Source organism: Prionailurus bengalensis, chromosome A3, assembly GCF_016509475.1.
Source record: "Prionailurus bengalensis isolate Pbe53 chromosome A3, Fcat_Pben_1.1_paternal_pri, whole genome shotgun sequence".
Taxonomy (NCBI): domain Eukaryota; kingdom Metazoa; phylum Chordata; class Mammalia; order Carnivora; family Felidae; genus Prionailurus; species Prionailurus bengalensis.
The window spans coordinates 132033065-132054871 of record NC_057354.1 but is presented as its reverse complement, the minus strand read 5'-3'; the positions used below and the strand labels follow the sequence as shown (position 1 = coordinate 132054871).

Genomic DNA, 21807 nt, shown 5'->3' with positions numbered 1-21807 from the left:
TTCATACCCACATGAACCTGATTTTTGCCTCTGAATAAAAACAAAACGCCCCTTGCGTTAGGACTGGTTTCAGTCTGTTGGAAGACTGATCCCTGATACGCTCCACCGTCTACGTTGGAATCAAAATCTTGGCTCTCGTGTTTAACCACAGACCAGGCTCAATCACTCCACCGCGAATCATGCAGCAAATAACTCAGAACCACTCAGTGTTAGAGGGTGCCGCCAGGCGTGTGGAATGGAAGTTGTGGACATTGCAGAAAAGCAGCAGTTCTGAGCCCAGGGATGCCGAGATGGAGAGATCCGGTTTGGGGCCGTCTGGTCAATCATGTAAAGTAGTAACAAGGCTTCCTGGCCCTTTGCTTGCTTTGGGCACCCAGGTGCCTGAACTTCTTGCCCGTTACATACAAGACACCCTCAAAAGGGCTTCTGCTATGGACTGCTTTGTCCACAGCCCCCCTTCTGCCAATTCATATGCTGCAGCCCTAAGCCCTCATGCGGCTATATTAGGAGTAAGGAAGTAATTAGGGTTGAATGAGGTCAGAAGGGTGGAGCCCTGATCCCACAGGACTAGCGTCCTTCTATGGGGACGCAGCAGAGAGCTCCTCTCTCTGCCATCTGAGGACATGGTGAGAAGGAAACTGTCTGCCAGCCAGGAAGAGAGTTCGCAGCAGGGGCGAGACCGGCTGGCACCTTGATCTTGGACTTCCAGCCTCCAGAACTGTGAGACACTGAATTTCTATTGCTTAAGCCCCCCCCCCGCCCCCTCCCCGGTTTTGGTACTTTGTTGTGCTAACACAGCTTCCAATCTTTATGCAGCTTTTGATCCCAACGCCAACCAGTGACCTGGAGAGATGATTGGCTACTCGAACCTTGAAAAAAAAAGAGTTAATGCCTTTGAGTCAGGATTGAATCATGGTAGGATGTGTGTGTGTGTGACAGAGACAGGGACAGAGGGACAGGTAGGCGGGTGTGTGTGCATGCACGTATATGCGCGCGCGCACACACACACACACACACACACACACACCCCAGATCTTCCTCTCAGATCTGCCTTTCTATACCTGTTATTCATTCTTCTCTGCTCTGAACTCTCCAGCCTCCACTTGGGTCCAGCCAGTGGTGGACAGTGAGAAAGTGGGAGGAGAGAGTCGAAGGTATTTGTTCTCTCCCTTCCTCCCTGCTGGATTACCACGCACTGGCTGACACCCTTGGCGCCCTCAACCAAAGGTCCTGAAGGGGGACCTCTTCCAGCTACCTAGTGCACTCATCTCCTATGTCTGCTGTAACAAATGACAGGCAACGTAGCGGCTTCAGGCGATGCAGATTCAGTACCTTCCGCTGCACTAGAGCAGAAGTCCGGTACAGGTGTGGTGGGGCTAACATCAAGGTGCTGGCAGGGTACGTGCCTTCTGGAAGCCCTAGCGGGGACCCTGTGTCCTTGCCTTCCAGGTTCTGCAGGCTGTCAGCGTCATTCAGTTGTGGCCTCCTTTTCAAAGTCAGCAAAGTCGTGCCACACGTCTCTCCCATGTTGTCCTTTCTGCCCATCTTCTGCCCCCGCTTCTTCTTTTAAAGACCCTGTGATTGTATCGGGCCCACCTGGATGCACACAGCAAGGACAGAGACTGCGGGGACAGGCAGGGGCGTCAGGCATGCTCCAAGCTCTGCAGTGGCAAAGCAGGATAAGAGGGGCCTGGGGCAACTATTCAGGTGGTTGTTTGGAGATAATCCGGAACAGCCTCCCCATTTTAAGCCCAGCCAACCAGCAACCCTGACTGCACCGCAGCCTTCATTTCCCCTTGCCGTGTGATGTGGCAGAAGGTGTAATGTGACCTCCAGGATGTAACATAGTTACAGGTTCCGGAGATTAGGATGTGGACACCTGTGGGGGCTGATGCCCTGCCTCCTGCAGCTGGGCTCAGGCCGCTGTCCCTTCTCCTTTCCCCCCAGCCCAGGCTGGCCTGGGCCCCTCCTCTGGCTGGTGCTGGTCTCGTCACCACCCCCTGTGGGTCTTCTGCAACCCTGCCCATATCCTGTTCACAGTCTCTTTAATAGGCCTCTTTAAGGTCCCAGCTCGAGTGTCCAGTCTGTTTTCTACTGGGACCTTGATGGATCTAGTGTATGCACATGATAAAGGGCTGTTACCCAAAATACGCAGAGAACTCTTTAAACTCAACTGTAACAAAAGCAACAACTCGATTAAAAAATGGGCCAGCTGGGGCGCCTGAGTGGCTCAGTCCGTTAAGCGTCTGAGTGCGGCTCAGGTCATGATCTTGAGGTCCATGAGTTCGAGCCCCGCGTTGGGCTCTATGCTGACAGCTCAGGGCCTGGAGCCTGCTTCCGAATCTGTGTCTCCCTCTCTCTCTGCCCCACCCCTGCTGCACTCTGTGTGTGTGTGTGTGTGTGTGTGTGTGTGTGTCAAAACTAAATAAATATTTTAAAAAGGGGGGGGGGGCCAGGGCGCCTGGGTGGCTCAGTCGGTTGAGCATCAGACTCTCGGTTTCGTCTCAGGTCATGATCTCACCATTTGTGGGATTGAGCCCTGCGCCCGGCTCTGCGCTGCCTGCTTGAGGTTCTCTGTCTCCCTCTCTCTCTGCTCCTCCCCTACTCGAACACGCTGTTTCCCTCTGTCTCTCAAAAGAAATAGACATTAAAAAAAAATGGGCCAACGACCTTTGCAGACATGACAGATAAGCCCACGGAAAGATGCTCCACGTCGTACGTCACCGGGGAGATGCCAGTGGAAACAACCACGAGGGATCGCTCCACACCTACCAGAAGGACGCGAATCCAGAGCGCCGACGACGCCTGACGCTGGCGGGGACGCGGAGTAGCAGGAGCTCTGGCTCACGGCTGGTGGGCGTGCGGAATGCTGCGACCACTTTGGAAGACAGTTCAGCGGTTTCTGCGAAACGGAACATACCCTTCCCGTGCCATCCAGAAATTGTGCTCCCTGGTCTTCCCCCAGAGGAGTTGGAAGCTTAGGCCCGCGCAGAAACCTTGTGTGCACACAGACACAGCTTGTAGCGGCTTTATTCACCATTGCCAAAACCCGGAAGCGCCGCGGATCTTCTTCGGCAGGTGAATGGATGAACCCGTGGCCCAGCCAGACTGTGGACGGTCAGTCAGCACTGAAAGGAAAGGAGCTATGGGGCCAGGAGGAGACAGGGAGGGCAGGAGGGATGAATCGGTGGGGCACAGAGGATTTTTAGGGCAGTGACACGCTCCGAGTGATGCCAAAAAGGTAGATCCATAGCCGTCTCCATTTGTCGAAACCGCAGACCTCACCGCACCGTAGGGCACCTTGATGGAAAGCGCGGGCTCTGGGGGACAATGATGGGTCGGCGTGGGCTCATCCGTTGTCACAAATGCACTCATATGGTGCCAGGGCGACGACAGTGGGGAAGGTGTGCCTGTGTGGGAACAGAGTATTTGAGAACGCTCCGTACTTTCAGATCAGTTTGGCAGGTGAACCCAAACCGCTCTAGAGAAAGTAAGTTTCTTAATGAAACACTCCCCCCCCCCCCCCCGCCATGTGACTTTTTTCCCGTGCTGTGTCCTTCCCAGTGGGTGAAGTACTTTTGGAGCTACAGGTGAGTCAGGCCTGTCCAGAGGGGTCCCCGCAGTCGTTGGGGTGATGGGACGGACTCACAGGTGAGGCACCTCCCTGGCACCCTCTACATGTTGGATCAGGAGGACTCTCCCCACGTCTTCCTGGCCACGTGAGCCTCTCCTGAGCCTGTTTCCTCTTCTGGGAAAAAGCAAACCTTGATCATGAGGGATGGTATGTGTAAGGAGACAGTAGGCACACGGAAGGGGCTCACAAATGTCCGTTTCAACCTCATCCTGCCCCCCAAAGGCCAAAGGATGGGAGAATCATTATGGGGTGGACGGGTCAGGGAAGGTTCCATGGAGGAAGGAGGTCTGGCGTGGGCCTAGAAAGGGGACACATTTGAAAAGGAACAGAGGAGAGGAAAGGCACTCCGGGAAGAGGTGACAGCATGAGCTAAGGGAAAATGGGAATGGGAGAATCCACGGTGTTCTTGGGGGGGTTAACAGGTGCCTGGCAGCCTGGGGGAAAGGGGACAGCCTGTGGATTCTTCACAGCTGGGGAAATTCAGCTTGGTCCTGGCCACGGCCCCTGAGGGGGCCCTGATGGGGTCTCAGGAGCTGTAGAGTAGGAAATGTTGGACAGTCTGCAGCTGACAGAAGCCCAAAATACACACAGGCTCAGTTTCTCCATCTGTCAAATGGGCCTATTAATGCCAACCTCGAAGTTACTGTAAGGAGTAATAGTTGCTACTTCTGTTTGAGAGTCTAACACATGCCAGGCCTTGTGTGGAGCCGCACAAGGCCCCAGGTGTCCCCACAACAACCCCATGAGGGAGAGACTCTGTTTGCATCCCTGTGTTTCCCAGATAAGGAAACAAAGTCTCCTGCGAGGCTGCGTGAATCGCCTTGAGGCAGAATCGCTTTTAAAGGGAGGGTCAGACCCAGAGCCCAGGTGGGTGTGATTCGGGGGGGCGGCGCTTCCGGCTTCCGCTTCCGGGAGCTCTGTCGGTGGCCGGCGCTCACATCGGTGCTTCTAGAACTACCAGCCAAACCGGTGCTGGCCCTCCGCGGAGAGACACGTGCCAGCCGGACCTCCCGCCGCCAACACGGGGCACTGCCCGCGGGGGCGTGAAATGGCCTGGGCTCGGAGCTCCGAAGACCCCGGCCTGGCTCCTTCCTCCCAGAGGGTCCCCAGGGCTGCGCCCTCCCAATCGATGCAGCGACACCGGTCTGCCGTGTTCACGGCACCTTCTGCCTGTGCCGTCCTGGACCTCTATCAGATTTCCGGCTAAGTGCTAAACACGACCAGGTATAATTACTCACAATCTTATCACTCGTTGGTCATGAGGTTCTTAAAATATCTTGACAGGATGAATTAAAAATAGTAAGAGTGGTGGTGACCCAGCTCATGGAAGTATCTTAATGCGTTATTCCCGCCCCCTTATAGTTAGTGGCATTCAGGGCATACAGACGGCGAGAGGTGGGGGGTGGCACTAGGCTCTGGGGCTGCGCAGTGGTCCCTCCCTGGCCCTCTCCACGCCTCTCCAGGGCGAGCAGGGCCAGGGGCACGTGTGTGGCCAGAATGGTGGTGATCTGGACGCAGGAGGCCGGGGGCCGAGTCCCTCCCTGCCCCTCTCCTGGGGAAGCCACTGCCCCCGGAGCCCGTAAACAGAGGCGCAGTGACGCCCCTTGCATTAGCTAGGACACACCTGTCCTGTGTTCTAAACCGGGCTACTCTCCACCTACCGGCCCAGGTGGGCTCTCGGTCGGGGTCCTGTCTGGAGGGAAGGAGAAGACTGTGAAGGGTGAAACCAGAGAAGCCTTGGCCGGGGAGGAGTTGCAGAAATGGAGGTGAAAGAGGTCAGGGGTTGGTTGGCCTTAGCGTCACGGTCAACGGTCACCCTTGCGGGGACAAGAGGACGACCAGGGCATGGAGGGCGGGGGGGAGTCCTCCGTGGTAAGAGTTGAGTTGGGGATCCTGACTTGTCGCTCTTCTAAAGCCCTTCCTTGGCCCTGCTGCACCCCCAGGGGGCCACCCCTTCTCTCTGGGTGGGATCTCGAGGCCCCTGTCAGACCAGGTCAGAGCCCCGGCACCCGCTCCTGCAGGGCGCGCCCTCTGCCCCCAGCCCTGCCCTCCCTCCCTCCCTGCTGCAGTTTCCTCTAAACCCGGGGCTCATGTGAGCCCAGCCCATGGCCAGGGACCCAGGGCTCCTGGTAGGATCAGAACTACAGTTCCAGCACCGGATTTGCAGTCAGCCTGGCCCTGCTTTTTGCCACTTCCTGCTTTGTGACCCAAGGCCGTTCCTGAAGCTCCTATCTTGTGTCCGTGACCCTATAGGGTGGCTGTGCACAACGTACACCAGAGTGCGGCCGGAGTGCTTAGCTTCCTGGTGCGGGGCGGGGGGGGGGGGGGAGTGTTCGAAACCAGCCAGCTGTCATGATGCCTGCTGCTGCTGCGCGTGATAGAGGGGACCGTGGTGGCCTCTGGGGGAGGGGCCCCGGAACCCAGCCTTCCCCAAGTGTGCCGAGGCCTGGAGGAATAGGGAGAAAGATCCCCCCCTCCCCCGCCGCTCCCTGCACGCTGGTTGTGAGGTGGTCTCTCCGACACCTGCTGGGGAATGGATACAGCGTGGCCGGCGGCCGCCAGCAGGGGTCATGGGTCCCACCAGGCTATTCCCCCCCCCCCCCCCCTCCCCGGAGCGAGCCCTGGGACTCTGCATCCTTCAGGGAACAGGCCATATCTCCAGCTGTTTGTTAGCCAGGCCCCAGGTGGGAGAGGATTTGCAATTCAACACCCTGCTCTTTTCCTGAGCCTTGTGACTTGGCCGGGCTCCTGGCTGTAAAGGGAAGCCGCCTGCTCTGGGCTACATGTCCCCACCCCCCACTGCCTCCCAGCTCCCGAGAGGGTGAAATCAGCCGCGTTGGGACACTGCTCTCCGGTGCTGGGCGAGGAGGTGGCCGGCATCCCACGGGCTGGGCCATGGAGGAGCAGGACCGTGGTGGGTCCACCTGGGAGCCCCCACAGGACAAGAGCCCCCCGGATTCGCCTTGGTCATGGGTAAGGGTACGGGCCAGGGCACGGCCATTTGTGCACCGTGCCCCCGACTGGGAGTGCTGGCTGGGAGTGCTGGCGGGGCACGGGATGGTCTGTGCCCCGAGGGGCTCACTTAGGTTGGGGACATTTCTCCAAGCGAGTGATGGGGCCAGCTGCTCCCCAGGGGCTCCCGCGACACGGAGACTGAGTTTATAGAAGAGTTTTTAGAACGTACCCAAGAATTAAAGGCTTTTTTCTTTGCCGTGGGTGGAAAATGAGCAGCGATTGCTGTGATCCTGGAGACATGGACGCAGGACGTTTTGAGGGCTTCCTGCTCGCCGGGCAGGGTTGCTGGGAACTTGTGTGGTCTTTCACGTTTGTGTGCCGGCGGGTGTTGATGTGGCCGGCCCAGGGCAGTCATTGAACCGCTGTGTCCCCGGGGCTGTGATGGATGTGCCGTGGGCCTCCACTGGCCTCCAAAGCCAGGGGCGGTACCTTCCTGCCCTTTTGGGGCTCCACCTAGATGCTAGGGCGTTGGTTCAAAGTAGTTATTTTCCATGAAAGCTGCAAAGCGGGAGAAGAGGGGTCTCAGATAACCCCAAGTAGAAGTGGGCACTGAGCGTGTGGCCTGGGTTAGAATTCATGATTTGCTGTCTCTTCCAGAGGCTGGGGGTTTGGCTGCAGGGAGGGTAAGGCGTTAACCAGCCACCCCGAATGGCATCTGGGACACCCGGGACGCTCTGCTTCTTGTCCTCAGCTGCAGAAGGCTGGGGCTGTTCTGGAAGTTTCTGTAGGCCTTGGAAGCAGAAAGAGCCCGGGGCTGTCCGCTTCCTAGGAAATAGAGCGAGAGGTGTGGCACACACGAGGCTGCTGGCTCCCCGAAGCACCTGTCACCTGTCACTCCAGTCACCTGCATCCTCAAGCCATCCCCTTCCCTTCCGGGGCAGCAGGCCCTGCTGGGAGCTCAGGCTGGAACGCGGTGGGGGCGCTGGACCAAGAAAGGGGGCCTGGGTTCTGCCCCCACCCCTGCCCCCTTTTGTGGCTGGCCCCCTGGGCAGACATTTTCCATCCAACCGTGGACAGGTGCTTGCGGAGGAGTTATCCGAGGCTGCCCCGTGACCCTCTCTCAACAGGTGGGCTGGGGACAGGAATGGGGCCTCCCCCAAGGAGTGTCGTGAAGACCTCAGGCACCCACAGTCGGATGGAGTAGACTGATTTTGTGGGTGGTTGGGGATTCGATGGCTGCGTCTTGTTTCCATTCCTGGACTGTCTCTCTCACACAGAGCAGCCCTGTTCTGACTGAGAAGTGCACCTCCCTCTTCTGTGCTTCCCATGATGCTCTCCCATATCCACTCTAGGGACCCACAGCCTCTACCACCCTGGGTCACAGGTCTTTTTTTATTTTTTTTTATTTTTTTTTTTGACGTTTATTTATTTTTGAGAGAGAGACAGAGCATGAGCAGGGGAGGGGCAGAGAGAGAGGGAGACCCAGAATCCGAAGCAGGCTCCAGGCTCTATGCCATCAGCCCAGAGCCTGACATGGGGCTCGAACCCATGAATTGTGAGATCATGACCTGAGCTGACGTCGGACGCTCAACCGACTGAGCCACCCAGGCGCCCCAGGTCATGGGACTTCTAATTGTGGGCATCTCTTTTGTACAACCCGTGCACACACTGTTATTTCTATTTGACAGTCAAGGAAACTGAGGCCGTGAAGTTGGGACCTGTCCACAGTAGCTCAGGGGCTGGCGGGAGGAGGGGACAGGAAGCTGGTGTCCTGGGGCCAGCACAGCCCCTGTTCTCGTATCCTGGGCACCCTGTAGACACTGTGATCTGAGGACGCTCTGACAATATCTGTTATGTGCTTATATGTTTTGGTTGTTAGTTATTTTTCCTTTTTTATTTTGAGAGAGAAAGAGGGGGGGAGGGGCAGAGAGAGAAGGAAAGAGAACAATAGGTGGACGTTCAACCATCCGAGCCACAAAGATGCCCCTAGTTATTTTCTCCTGATTACAAAAGCACGTTCATGATAGAAGATCCAGAATATACAGCGGGGCGTATATAAGATCGCGAGATGCTGGTCAGCCACCGCTCAAGGAGCCCGAAGGCTCATTCTAATTTCGCTGAAGGCTCATTCTAATTAAGTCACCGAAAGGATTCCCGAAGCCACCTCTTGTCCCCTTTCATTCCATAACTTTCCGAGCCCCCTCCCTGCCCTGAGTGCTTGATTCCAAAGGCCCAAGCAGTGTGGCACCTGCTGTGCGACTTTCTGCCCTGGGGGGTGGGGGGGCGGGGAGGGAGGAGGTGGGGAGGCCTCCCCGCAAGAGCGTGAAAGGCCGGTGGGGGGTGGGGCGTGTGGTTACTGGACCCTGGAGCCTCTGCCCTGCCTCCGGCAGGGCGTCCTCCCCCAGGTCTCAAGGGGCCCAGACGTTTGGGCTTGGTGCAGGTTTGTGCCCGCGTCTGGAGGAACCTGGCCTGTTGGGCCGAGGGTGGTTGTAGCAGGGGGATACCAGGAACCTGGCCGGCTCCAGTGGGAAGGCTGGCGTCCTGCTGCTGCTGGCGAGGCTGAGGCCCGGACCAGCCCACGAGGGCAGAGGAAGGCCAGGTCCAGAGGCAGGCTTCAGCAAAGCAGGGCTGGAGTGCAAAGCAGGGAATCGAGGCGGACACTCAGGTGGACCGACTGCACGCAGGAAGGGGTGAGCAGGAGGCCGTAAGACGGGCCAGGCCAGAGCTGCTGCTGGAGTCCGGGCCAGGCTGGCGGCTTCTGGAAGGGTGCAAGCGGCTCAGCCGCTGTGGGGCGCTTTCATTCCTGGGGCTGGGAGAGGGCAGCTGGCAGCGCTGTGAGCCCTTGGAGGCACCTGTTAACTTGGCCCCATCCGCCTGTGGCATTGGCCGTCAGCATTGCCACAGACCGTGGACTCGACCTCCAGGCCCTGAGTCTATGCCGAGCCCTGCGGGGTGCCGAGGGAAGGGTGAGACCTGGTCCCTGCCCACAGGAGGTCAAGGCAGAATGTGAGCGGGTGGGCCTGCTCCCCGCCAGCCGCCAGGTTCACGGGAGCACAGAGCAGGAGGAATTCCGGCCGGCAGGGCCAGGGAAGGCGTCTCAGAAGCTGGCACCCGAGCCAAGCCTGGGAGGAGGGTAGGATTTCAATAAACACTCAGCGGGGCGGAGGCTTCTAGACTGAGGGTTCACGTGAAAGCAGGCTGGGTTTTGACAGGACAGGGCGTTCTCCTCAAGCTAAGTCTGCAGAGTTTGTTCCTCTGGCCATTTGGGACTTGGTTACTCCTTAGTGGGCAGTTCATGGCCTTGCTGTTCACATTGGTCGGGTGCCCAGCCTGTGAAAGGAAGCAAGCCGTGGCCAAATATGTGGGAGCCAGCGTGAAACCAGCATAGGGGGCGTGTGCGGGAGCCACAGGGCCAGGGCTCAAGCCCCAGTTTTGCCACTTACCAGTTCTGATTTCCTGGAGCCTTAGTTTTCTCGTCGGTATAGTGGGGCCTTTGATACCTAACAACATAATACGGGCGTTTGGTGAATGGAGCTGTTATGCGTAATGACACTAAACCTGAAGACAAGAGAGCCTGTAGTTACAGCTTGGGCCGCAGACATCACGGTGAAGGCACATCGCATCATCTGGACTTGGCTCATTGGTCTTAGTAAGCAATGTGAGGAGGAGACTCACAAATCCGGACCCTTGTGTCTCCTAATGTGGAGGAGAATTAGGAGTGCGGTCTCCATCCGGGTGTTTTAGCTTGGTATTCAGGGCTTCTCAAGAGCTGGCCCGCTCCTCCTGTGGGGTCCTGGACCCACCCCATCCCTCCCTCAGGTGGAGCGTAGGGGAGTTCGGACTGCCCCCTGGAGGCGGTACTCTGCCATTACAAGCAGCAAAACCACCCACCTGCCCGCAAGACGACCACGGCCCCCGTGACTTTCACTAGTGACAAGAAGTTAGGATGAACGTGTAACTCAGTGGTGCGCCAACAAAGTCAGCAATCCCTGGGCCCGATCTGGATTCATCACCGTTGCCTTTTCTTGTGATTTTACCCCTTGCAGCACCCTGCTGTCATAATACACTCTGCGTCTTGCAGAGACAGGCACAGTCCCCTCTAATAGGACGATCACCTTACCCAGCACATACCAGTAAGGCCGCACCTGTGCCTGGCTCTGGAGCCGCCTCCTAACCCACAGCTTGCTCCCAAAGGTTTTTTCTCACTGTCCCTTAGGGGTCTCGGTCGCCTGCACCACCCCTCTGGTCAGGGCTGGAGCTGGGTGGGGGCTCCGTGTGGTGGCGACGTGTTTCGTGCAGAGATTAGGATCTTGACTGCACGTTAGCGGTTACGGTTACGGGAGCAGATGATGCAGACTCCCTCTTAGGGTTCAAAGCCTGACTCTCGAGCTTGCTGGCTGGTGATCGCCCTTTCTTAGCCTCGTTTCTCATCCGCAAAATGGCTTTTGGGAGACCAAGTGGGTTAAAAGCCGTGGAGCACTTGGTATGTGTGTAATCGGTGTCAGCATTTACCAAATCCAACACCGGCCTGTCTTCTGGAGCCTTGGAGCAGATTTCCGTTTCTTCCGTTAAGCCCTGCAGTGGGGCTTTGGCACAGCGCGATCTCTCTCCCTGAGCGTTATGCTCACATGAGGAGAGGGAGATATTTACTCCCGGACACCCACCCGGGAAGCGACACAGTCGGGGGAACAGCAGCTCTGGGCTTTCTAGTTGAGACCTTTCTGGGAATTACCCTCTGGAGTGAAAAAAGCAAGAACAATCGTCATGCACGCTTGAAATTATTACTATTTTTCTTGTTTCCCTCTTTTATTTTGCCAACAATATATGTAACTAAATGCACTTAAATTAAGAGTATGTATATTATGAGGACCTCACTCTGCCAGCAAGAGTTGTTTTTTTGTTTGGTTCCCCCCCCCCCCCCCCCCCCCCGTAGATGCACTTTTGAGAAGCAATATACTGAGGTGCCCAAGAGCCATAGTCTCAGAGTTTAGAAACCAGGGGACGCAGACCTAGCATTCCAAATGACTAGGTGCGTGACCTTGGGCAAGGTCACTTCGCTGAGAGACTCAGTTTCCCTGCCTGGTACCGTGAGGCTCAAATGAGTTATGTGAGTTGCAGCACTTTGCAAACAGGGGAGCTCCTACTAATGTAGTTTATGCCCCAGGGGTTTGCCGTGCACGCTCTGGGCCCCGTGGGGGCCAGAGAAGAGACAGTCTCAAATGTAAAGGACAGGCAGGCAGCTGAGAACCATGCGATATAATGTACGTTGTGTGATGGGAATCAGGTCTAATTTTGTGTTCTGATATATTTTTTTAAATGTTTATTTATTTATTTTGAGAGAGAGACAGAGACAGAGACAGAGAGCACAAGTGGGGGAGGGGCAGAGAGAGAAAGTCCCAAGCAGGCTCTGCACTGTCAGCACAGAGCCTGACGCGGGGCTCGAACTCAGGAACCACGAGATCATGATCTGAGCCGAAATCAAGTGTTTGGACGCTTGACTGAGCCATATAGGCACCCCTGTGTTCTGATGTTTTTAAACGTGAAGTGATGGGACAGAAGGGGCCGGATACGCACGCTTCAAACAGGGAGGCCGGGACACAGAGGACTCGACTTGTCACCTCCAGTGCCGGGAGCCGGGAGCCACAACAACCTTGTGGTTGTGGCTGGTGGGCCTGGAGCTGAGCCTGGGTGTGTGTGTGTGGGGGGGGTGGTGGGGTGGGATTGGGGGCCGGGAAGACAGAAGGAGGGAAAACAAGAGGTCTGGGCTGGTTTCGATTTGGAGAACCACAGGTGCACCTGTCCGGCTCTGCAGGGGAAGGAAGACGGGCAGGGCCGCCCTCCAGGTGTGCCCACGGCCTGCCCCCGTCCCCCGCCGCCCTTTCCACCTGACGGGGCTGCCCTCAGCCTCCTTGCTCAGCCCTGACCCCCACCCAGCGGGTAAGTGGGGTGAGGTTTGCGCCGTCTCCGGATTTTGCACTCGGTGGCCGCGTGGAGGAGGTATGCACGCGCCGACAAGCCCGGTGGGGACTGTACAGTTTGTGAGCCACAGGCTGGTGTCACGCTGGCTCTCGCTGACCTGAGCGGTGGCCCTGGATCCCAGCCGGCTTCTTGAGCTGGAACGCACCCCCCCCCCCCCCCCGGGAGCCAAGAATGCTTGTGACGTGAGCAGGCGCGTCTGCTGGAGCAAGGGCCAGTCAGGGCACGGACCATCTTGTCTTTTTGTTCGAGTAAGAGCCCCTGGGACGCAGAGCCGGGAGGCTGGGGAGATGCACGGGGAGAAAAGGGAGCGGGACAATGTTGCGCCGTTGTGACTTTTTTCTGGGAACGGTTATTATTTATCGTGAGAGAACGCAGCTCCCATCTTGGGGACGTTAAAGTATCTTTCCTTTATGAAACGATTATAATAGCAGAGGCCCTTTCCTGCCTTCTGAAGCTAAGAAGTTGCCGGCTCCTTTGTCAGTTACCCCCATGCTCCCCCCCCCCAAAAGTAGTAAAAGATGATTGTGTTTTTATTCCTTTGTGCATTCCGGTAACAAATACTCCTTAGGTTTCTGCTATGTGGCCGGTGGCCTTCTAGGTGCTGGACATAGAGCAGTGAGTGAACCCCCAAACATCCCTGCCCCCCCTGGAGCTTACACTCCAGGTGGAGGAGAAAGGAATGAGCAAATGAAAAGGTAAAACAGATATCAGATGGAGAGGGGGTTACGGGGGGGGGGGGGGGGATACAAGCAGGGGGAGGGTGACGAGATGGGAGAATGATGTGGCTTTCGTGGGGAGGGCAGGGCGGGGCTCCCAGAGAAGGTGACGTTTGAGCAAAGCCTGGAGGCCGGTGAGGAAGTGAGGGGGCGCGCAGTAGGTGTCCAGGCCCTGGCTGAAGCTTCTAGGCTGGTTTAAGCAACTGCGAGGAGGCCGGAGCGAGAGAACAGGAGGGGAGGAGGGGCTGATGTCGGAGGGCAAGGCGGGGGTGGGGGTGCTGAGCATCGTAAGGGCCAGCGACGGAAGTCGTGGGGAACTTGGGGTATGCACTGCCCTGCACTGTGCCGACTGTGGGGACGAGTCTCCGAGCCCTCGGCTGACGGGACGGGAGCAGTGGGAGCAGGGCAGGGGCTGTTGCCATGATCCCAGTGGGTGCAGGGGAGGGTGAGAGGCATGTGGAGTGGAAGCCGGGAGGGTCCAGGCTAGAAATGTAACCTTGGTCTCTGAAATACAGAGTGTAGGAACCCCAGACCTGCTGCAGTCCCTTGGTTTGCAGATGGGGAGACTGAGCCCCGCAGAGGGCTGTTGGCCTGTTTTCTGAGACTAAAATCCCAGTGTCCTGGCCTTCCCATGCGGGAAACGTACCTACGTTCAGATACCACTTTGAACTTCGCTTTGCCCTTGTATTCGGAAGACACTTGGCCTTCTCTGTCTTTCTAGAAGTTTCCCTCTGTTTCCTTCTCTTTCATCCCCACGGCGTTCTCCCTGTGCCTCTGCTTAGGCAACCCCGTTTCTTCTTGCACCGTTTACACTCAGCTGATAGAGAACCTGGCGGGGGTGGGGGGGCGTCACCACCGCCAGTGGCTTCCTGACCCTTCAAGGCCTTGTCCTCGTGCCGTTGTGCCTTGAAACCGCGGCTGAGAGTGACGCCTCCAGTCTCAACCATCACCCCCCATTCGGAGCGTGGCACCCGCCAGCTGTCGCTGTAGTTATTTCAAGACTGGTCCCGGGCCCACGCCAAGTGCTTGGGGTTTGTCGAGGGAAGGCGAATGGACGGCCTGACAAGGTGAGACCCAAGTCCTTATCCTTCGGCGTTGAGCTTTGGCCTGGTCTGGGCTTCACTTCCGTGCGGAGACGCCCCTCCTTATCCCGTTTAGCACTTACCCTGTGATCGTCCGCAGCCACGGGGCTGCCCTCTGGGGACACGCTGCGCACTGCAGGTGGGATGCACTTGGAGAGAGAGGAAGCAGAGCTCAGGAGCATTCTAGAGACGGCTCTGCAGTTAGGTCCGTGGGCGGGATGGGAGACAAAGACCAGAACGTTAGGACAGATGGACCCTGGGATAGGGGAAGGCTGGTATGAAAGGTTGGTGCCAGAACGTCTGGCCCGGCTGAGTTAGTCCCGGATGCCCGAGGCTGGTGGATATTGGCCGCTGGACAGGGGTGATGTGGTGTCTTTGGTGGGTGAGCTGGTCTCCCTTAAAGGCACAGGACTGGCGTGGGTGGTTAGGGCCCAGGCGCCGGGAGCAGAGCATATGCCCCCCCCCAGAAAGATCAGACCATCCCGTTCAGGTGACCTGGAAGATGCCTGTGGCCGAGGCCCCATAAACACATTCCTCGCAGGCTGTGTGGCTGGACGGTGTATCTATGGGGCCGAACCGATAAAGGTCCTGTTCCAGAAGGCCCCGTTACGTGCCTTTCCCCTCTCACCCTGGCGGCCAGGGGGGCCGAGTTTTGTTGGGTGCCCAACCACAGGATTACCCCCAGTCTAGATTTCAGGAATAATTCTCTCCGCTCTCTCCAGTCATTCTAAATCCTGCTCCGCCTCACCGCTTTTGATCTGGTTTTAAACAGTACTGCCATTTGATTTCTTTTCTTTCTAAGCTGCTTGGGATCCTTTTTGGGTTTGATAAAGAAAAAGAACAGACGAGCAGTCAGTAGCCAAAAGTTCAGAATAAAAATGACCTAAGGTCTTTTTTATTCAGGCAGGATTGACAAGAAGGCAGCGTGTTACTGCGCATTTGTGGGACGTGGCTGCTGATGCTCCCGGTCGGGGGCTGTGGCCAGGGCCTAGGAGGGGCAGGGGGATGTGACGTCTCCTACAGCAGGGTCAGCAGGGTGGGAGAGGAAGGGCTTACCCGTGAACCTCTGAAGAGTTTATTGTCACTAGGAAGGAGACAGAGGAGAATCGTGTTGAGTAGGAGGAGAACACGGAGAACTTGAACGTGAATGGTCCGGAGGTCTGGCTTCTGGGCTCACGGTGTGGCTCGGGGCAGACCTACCATGACTTTGGAGCAATGGCACCTTGCCCGCCTCCCCCTCCCCCTCCTCCACGGGGCTGTCTGCAGATTACACGAGACTCTGCATGTGCAACCCCAAGCGTGGGGCGCCCACCCTCAGGTCACCTAGCTGACAGTCACTCATGGGGGAGGTTGCATTTATCAGGTACTTTTGGGAATCGAGGGTGCCACGGGGGGGGGGGCTGCATAGAATTCTTCAGCCTGGGGTCTGTACGGAGCCCCAGCTGAGGGGCAGGTGGAGGCTGAAATCCAGCCTACACTCTGCTCAGCAAACCTGCTGGGCTGGGGACTGAGGCCGGACTGGGGCCGTGGAGAGGAAGGGCACCTTCGTGACATCTGTTCATCCAGAGGGGTCCCCCCGTGTGAGGCTGCAAAGATGTCGAGCTTAGGGCCCTCCCGTCCCAAGGCCCCTGTCCTTCCCCCACACCAGCCGCCTCCCGCTCAGCCCCACCCTCTCTCTCCCTCCTCGGCCACACCACACCGGCCACACCGGGGCTTTGTGCCCCGGTTCGAATACCCTTGGGGGGGGGCAACTTCCCGTCAGCTGGCTCACTTGACCACTCTGGGATCACAGGTCACAATTCTTTTTATTGGTTTTAATTTTTTTTTTAACGTTTTATTTATTTTTGAGAGAGTGCAAGCAGGGGAAGGGCAGAGAGAGGGGGTCAGAGGATCTGAAGCAGGCTCTGTGCTGACAGCACAGAACCTGACGCGAGGCTCGAACTCACGAACCGTGAGATCACGACCTGAGCTGAAGTTAGATGCTTAACGGACTGAGCCTCCCAGGCGCCCCGGCCGGAATTCTTTCTGGAGCAACACGGAGTAACGGTGTCCAGGCTTCAGAGTGGTGGACCGAGTCTTGCTGTATGGCGATGGCTGAGAGGGACCCTATTTCCTTCCAGCCCTGCTGCTTCCCCGTTTATCCCGTAAACATGCAGCCCTTTGTAAAGAGCATTGAATGGCTGTCATTTGGTGGCCCAGAAAGACCCCCTAGAGGGCGCTGCCACATCGGGGACGGGGGACGGGGCACTCTGGCAAGGATCATGTCCCCTCTGCCTCATGCGGGTGGGGGGGAGGGTGGCAAATGAAAAATGGGTTCATACATAAAACATTTTCTACCAACAGTATGAGAGTTCTGTTGACATTCTTGAGTGAATTCTCTTTAAGGACAAGGCGATTTGAACTTCAGTCATTCAGAGTAAAGGCAAAGGGGCCTTGGCTAGTTGGTGTCTTCCCCTGATTTGACCTAAGCAGAAATTGAGTTTATTAATAGCCGTTTGATAGACACCTCACAATTAATGGTGAAACAAGATGGGATCAGGTTTCTGATTTTTCTCCAATTGGAAATGCCCAATGGGTGAGAGGTCACCAGATGGAAAGAGAAGGAACAGTGAGTCTTACATGCTGAACACAAGCAGCTGCCTGATATAATAGCATTTTGCAAGCATATGAGTTATTCTCAGTTTATGGATAATTTATTTATTTTTAAAGAACTATCGTTTCTTTTAAAAAATTTTTTATTTCTTTTTGAGAGAGAGAAAGAGTGCGAGCAGGAGAGGAACAGAGAGAGGGAGACACAGAATGCGAAGCAGGCTCCAGGCTCTGAGCTGTCAGCACAGAGCCCGACGCGGGGCTCGAACTCACGGACTGTGAGATCATGACCTGAGCCGAAGTCGGACCCTTAAGCGACTGAGCCACCCGGGTGTCCCAGTTTATGGATAAATTGAGTGCTTTCACAGTGATAAGTGTCTAGGTGTATTATTATTGTTTCCTGAGTGCTTTTTATATGTTAGGAGCCTGGGAGACGTTTTCCCTTCTGTCTTACCAGTCCTTATAACAACCCTGTCAGCGGATTATTAGCCTCAGGTTACACAGAGGAGCTTAGAGAGGTTATACCCAGCAGAGCAACAGAAATTCCAGCGCGGGCCTCCTGCTGAAAAGACCCTGCTCTCTCCACTGGAAAGCCCGCCTTCCTGGTTTTCTCAGGACAGCTTTCATAGGAGTGGACTCTGAGTGTGACGGGAACCAGTTCTCCCAGCCTGCATGCCTCGGCTTAGCCCCGATGCTGGGCTGGAGATTGGTTCTCCGGCAGGGACCATCTCATTGGAATGCTGGTCATTTTCCAATGAATCCCAGCGCCCCTTAGGCGTGACAGTAGGTGGGGTAGGGAGCAGGCTGGAGAGACACTGTTCTCCGTGGGTCCCGCCCTTGGACCCTTTCTGGTGAAAGAAGGGCCTTGAATGTTGGACCGGAAGAGGCCTTGCTGGCTGGTCACCTGATCTAACCTCACCCGCAAAGCTGGCCTCATGGGGGTCTTGAAGTTGCTCTTGGTCCTAGACCTCAGAATCACAGAGTTTCCAAATGGTCAGAATCAGAATCAGAAATCAGAACCCAGGGGTTGGGCCCGGGCATCTCTGTTTTTCTTAGAGGCTCTGTTGGTGATCGCGCTGAGGGCTGAGGCACAATTATTTTATCTTTTATTTTTTGGCTGAGGCACGGTTCTCATCACACCGGGCTTGCAAGGGTTCACCAAATGGCCCCATCACCCCTTTGCCCTTATTCGTGATTTCACCACGCTCCCTCCCCAGCTCTTTGTCCAGAGAGCGCCTACTTTTCTTTCAAGGCCCTCTTCTGCCCTTGGAGGCCAAGTGAATTCCACCCGCATCTGGTGCCCGTCGTGACTTGTGTCTACGAGTCTAGGTGCTCGCTTAGACTTTATTGATCGGTTCCACAGCGTTTCTTTTTCCCTACTGGAAGACGAACTTCTTAAGAACAGAAAGCGGGCCACACAGATCTCTGGTTTCCTAGCCCCTAATGGGGTCTGGGTTCGAGAAGAGGCTCAGTAAAGGGAAGGGAGAGGTTGATCACTGTCAACCCGTGATCCTAGCTGGATCCTCTGATACCTTCATTTTAATGGTTATTTATTTTTGAGAGATACAGACAGAGCATGAGTGGGGGAGGGACAGAGAGAGAGAGGGAGACACAGAATCTGAAACAGGCTCCAGGCTCTGAGCTGTCTGCACAGAGCCTGACGCGGGGCTTGAACTTGGGAACCACGAGATCGTGACCTGGGCCAGATTCAGACGCTTAACCGACTGAGCCACCCAGGTGCCCCTGATACCTTCATTTTAATCTCAATGGCTGTACTTTTCATACCCAAGACTTCGAACTGGTCCTAGCTACTGACTTTTGTGTCATTTTCATATCCACCTGTTTCATAATTCTTCTTTTTAATGCAAGTTATTCCTCAATCTTTATCTTTAAGCCTCTTATTTATTTATTTTTTAATGTCTATTCATTTTTGAGAGAGAGAAAGAGTGTGAGTGGGGAAGGGGCAGAGAGAGAGGGAGACACAGAATCCGAAGCAGGCTCCAGGCTCTGAGCTGTCAGCACAGAGTCCGACGCGGGGCTCGAACTCACGGACCTCGAGATCGTGACCTGAGCCGAAGTCGGCCGCTTAACCGGCTGAGCCACCCAGACACCCCAAGCCTCTTACTTATTTAAGGTCATACTCAGGCTGTTCAGTGAAATGACTTTGGTGTGAATCCATATTCGTAATGGTTTTTGGTTTGTTTTTGTATTTTTGGCTGTCTTTCCTAGCCTTGCATTTCTTCCTAAGTTGAGAAGTTTTGCCTTCAGGCTCATTTTGAATGACTACGTTTTCACATTTGCTGTTGGTTTTTTCCCTCAAACCCGCCTGCCTCCCCAGTTTGTTCTCCAGCATCAGGGCTGGGTGGTTTGAGAGACACATCCTCAGTCTGGCACCCTGATCTCACCCTCGACTAGCTTTCTCCCGGGCCACGGTGGCACAATCCGGAGCCAGGCCTCATCGGAGCCCCTTAGAGCTCCCTTCTTGTGGCGACACGGGGGAAATTTTACACAGATGCTGAGCCAGACAGCCTCTCGGTTAGGTCCTGTTTGACAAGTTGGGCATCACCCTCCCCCTGTCCTCCACAGCCCTGGCCCTAAGCAGTAGGGCTGCAGAAATTTTCAGGTCTCTTTTGCCAACAGCGGGAACCCCTTCCCGGGACAGGCCTCAGCGTGGAGCCTGGCTCCTGTGCCCCATCTCACGTGACCCTTTGCAGGTCCTGGCCACACCCTCTGCTTCAGGACCGGAGTCTTGTACACCTGCTTTACATTCGTAATCCGTCTGTGACTCATGAAACCCCTTTTTTGAGCCTCTCTATGTCATTTTGCTTTTATTCTTTTATATACTTGGCTTTGGATCAGAGGGGGGCATCCAGAGCACAAATTCACTGCACTGTCTTTGACTGTCAGTCACAGACTTGCTTTCTGACTGATGTCAACCCAACACTGATAAAACGCTTAAGAAGGAAAGAGGAAGAATAGAGCCAGTGGCCTGCCACTCGAGGCCTCCATCCAAGCAGATTTTCACATTCCTTAGGAATGTTAGTGTTAGTAACTGTTCTCCTTATAATATTACCAAGATATCCAACCTATTCCTTTAGAACGTCATGAACGATTTTAACAAATGCCTTGTTGAAACCTTTACATGTCCTTGTGTGTGTGTGTGTGTGTGTGTGTGTGTGTGTGTGTGTGTGTCTGGTCAGGCGGGGGGGCGGGGGGGCGGGGGATGGCCTCATCTGTGAAATGGGCTGCTGGGAGGGCAATGCAGCACTTCCCAAATTTCCTACTCCCTGGGAGCTTTGAAGCCTTCCTGAGTTCTGCCTCTAGAGATTCTGACTCATCGACGTCCAGTGGGGCGTGGGAGCAAGCAGTGTTAATGAGCTCCCCAGTGGATTCTGATCAGCAAGCAGGCTTAGATCCTGGGTCCTAATGTTTATAAAGTGCTCAGCGGAGAGTGCTTGGAGCACAGCAGGTGCTTCCCTCCTCCCACATTCCCACCTCTCCTTCCCCGGAGGCACACGGCGTTCAGGTGTGGCCCACTTTGTGTCCCGGAGGAAAATTAAACTGCCCTCCTCCAGGGCTGCCTGGGTGGCTCCCTTGGTTAAGCACCCGACTCTCAATTTAAGCTCAGGTCTCCATCAAGTCCTGTGTCGAGCGTCGCACTGACGATGCAGAGCCTGCTTGGGATTCTTTCTCTCTCTCCCCTTCTCTCTCTGCCCTTCCCCCCCGCCTCCCCCCCGAACATGCTCTTTCTCTCTCAACTTTAAATTTAAATTTTAAACTCAACTTTAAACTTTAAATTGCCCTCTCCTCCAGATATCTTCCTTTGATAAAAAGAGGGGAAAGGGCATTGCTTAACTCAAAGTCTCTGTTTCAATTCCGCCACCTCTGATTTGGTCTATACTCTGTACCCTTTGTTAAGCCCCATGATACATAGATAAATAGGGTTCTGGCTCCGCTCTTGAGATCTTGGGATTATATTGCAGCCTGCGAAATTTAAGGCACTGAGTCTGCCTGAGGTGGGCGAGAAGTCTTATTTTGGGTCGGGGTCCAGTCTTCGTTAATACACTTCAGATCAACCCCCAGAGGCTTTCTCAGGACTTGTGTTCCGTTGGATAAAGGAGACGTTCAGGTGGTTGTGACAGTCCAGATGGACACAGTAGGTGGAGCTAGAGAGCCAGAGAAACAGAGAATGCAGAGAGCCTGTCCGGGGGTCTCAGGAAGATCAGGCGGGGGCAGTCATCTTCTAGAAGGGCTGTGCGCCAGAATCCCTGAGCAGTTTTGTTTTTTTTTTTTAAGACTACAAAATTCCATATCCCGTCCCTATGGAATAAAGTTGCTGGCATTGAGCTTTGGGCGTGTTTAACGCATTGCCCATCTGACTCTGATGTGTATTCAGGTTTGGGAGGCACTGATCTAGAGATTCTAGAATAATCTAAATGTGATCCAGGCTCTCTGCTGAATGATCTGGTCAGCAGGCTGGGCTGGTTTGAATCTACAGCCCCGTGCTATTCAAAGTGTGATCTTCAGACCAGCATCCGCATCAGCATCACCGGGGAGCTGATCAGAAACTCAAATTTCCAGACCCACCCAAGACTATCAAATCAGCATCTGCAAATTCTGCATTGTTTTCTTTTTTAAGTTTATTTATTTGGAGAGCACGCACACAAGCAGGGGAGGGGCAGACGGGGAGAGAGAGACTCAAGCAGGCTCTGCCCCGTGAGTGCCGAGCCCGAAGCGGGGCTCGATCTCACGGACCGTGAAATCATGACGTGCGCCCAGGTCAAGAGTTGGACTGAGCCACCCAGGTGCCCATGACTCTGCATTCTTAACAAGGAGCCCCCAGCTGACTCAG

The 21807-nt window shown here is 55.5% G+C and overlaps 1 protein-coding gene across 7 annotated transcripts in view; it reads left to right on the top strand.

Moving 5' to 3' along the window:
- The first annotated feature begins 6489 nt into the window (after positions 1 to 6489).
- LPIN1 (lipin 1) overlaps positions 6490 to 21807 on the top strand; it is a 129755-nt gene continuing 114437 nt past the window's right edge. For 3 of the 7 annotated variants that reach the window (XM_043604505.1, XM_043604504.1, XM_043604507.1), the window contains exon 1: positions 6492 to 6607. In XM_043604505.1, the coding sequence (XP_043460440.1) occupies positions 6530 to 6607 (78 nt within the window). In that variant the 5' untranslated portion in view covers positions 6492 to 6529. Of the gene's footprint in view, positions 6608 to 21807 lie in introns of all 7 variants that reach the window. The other 4 variants (XM_043604503.1, XM_043604502.1, XM_043604510.1 and 1 more) reach the window with 3 other exon arrangements.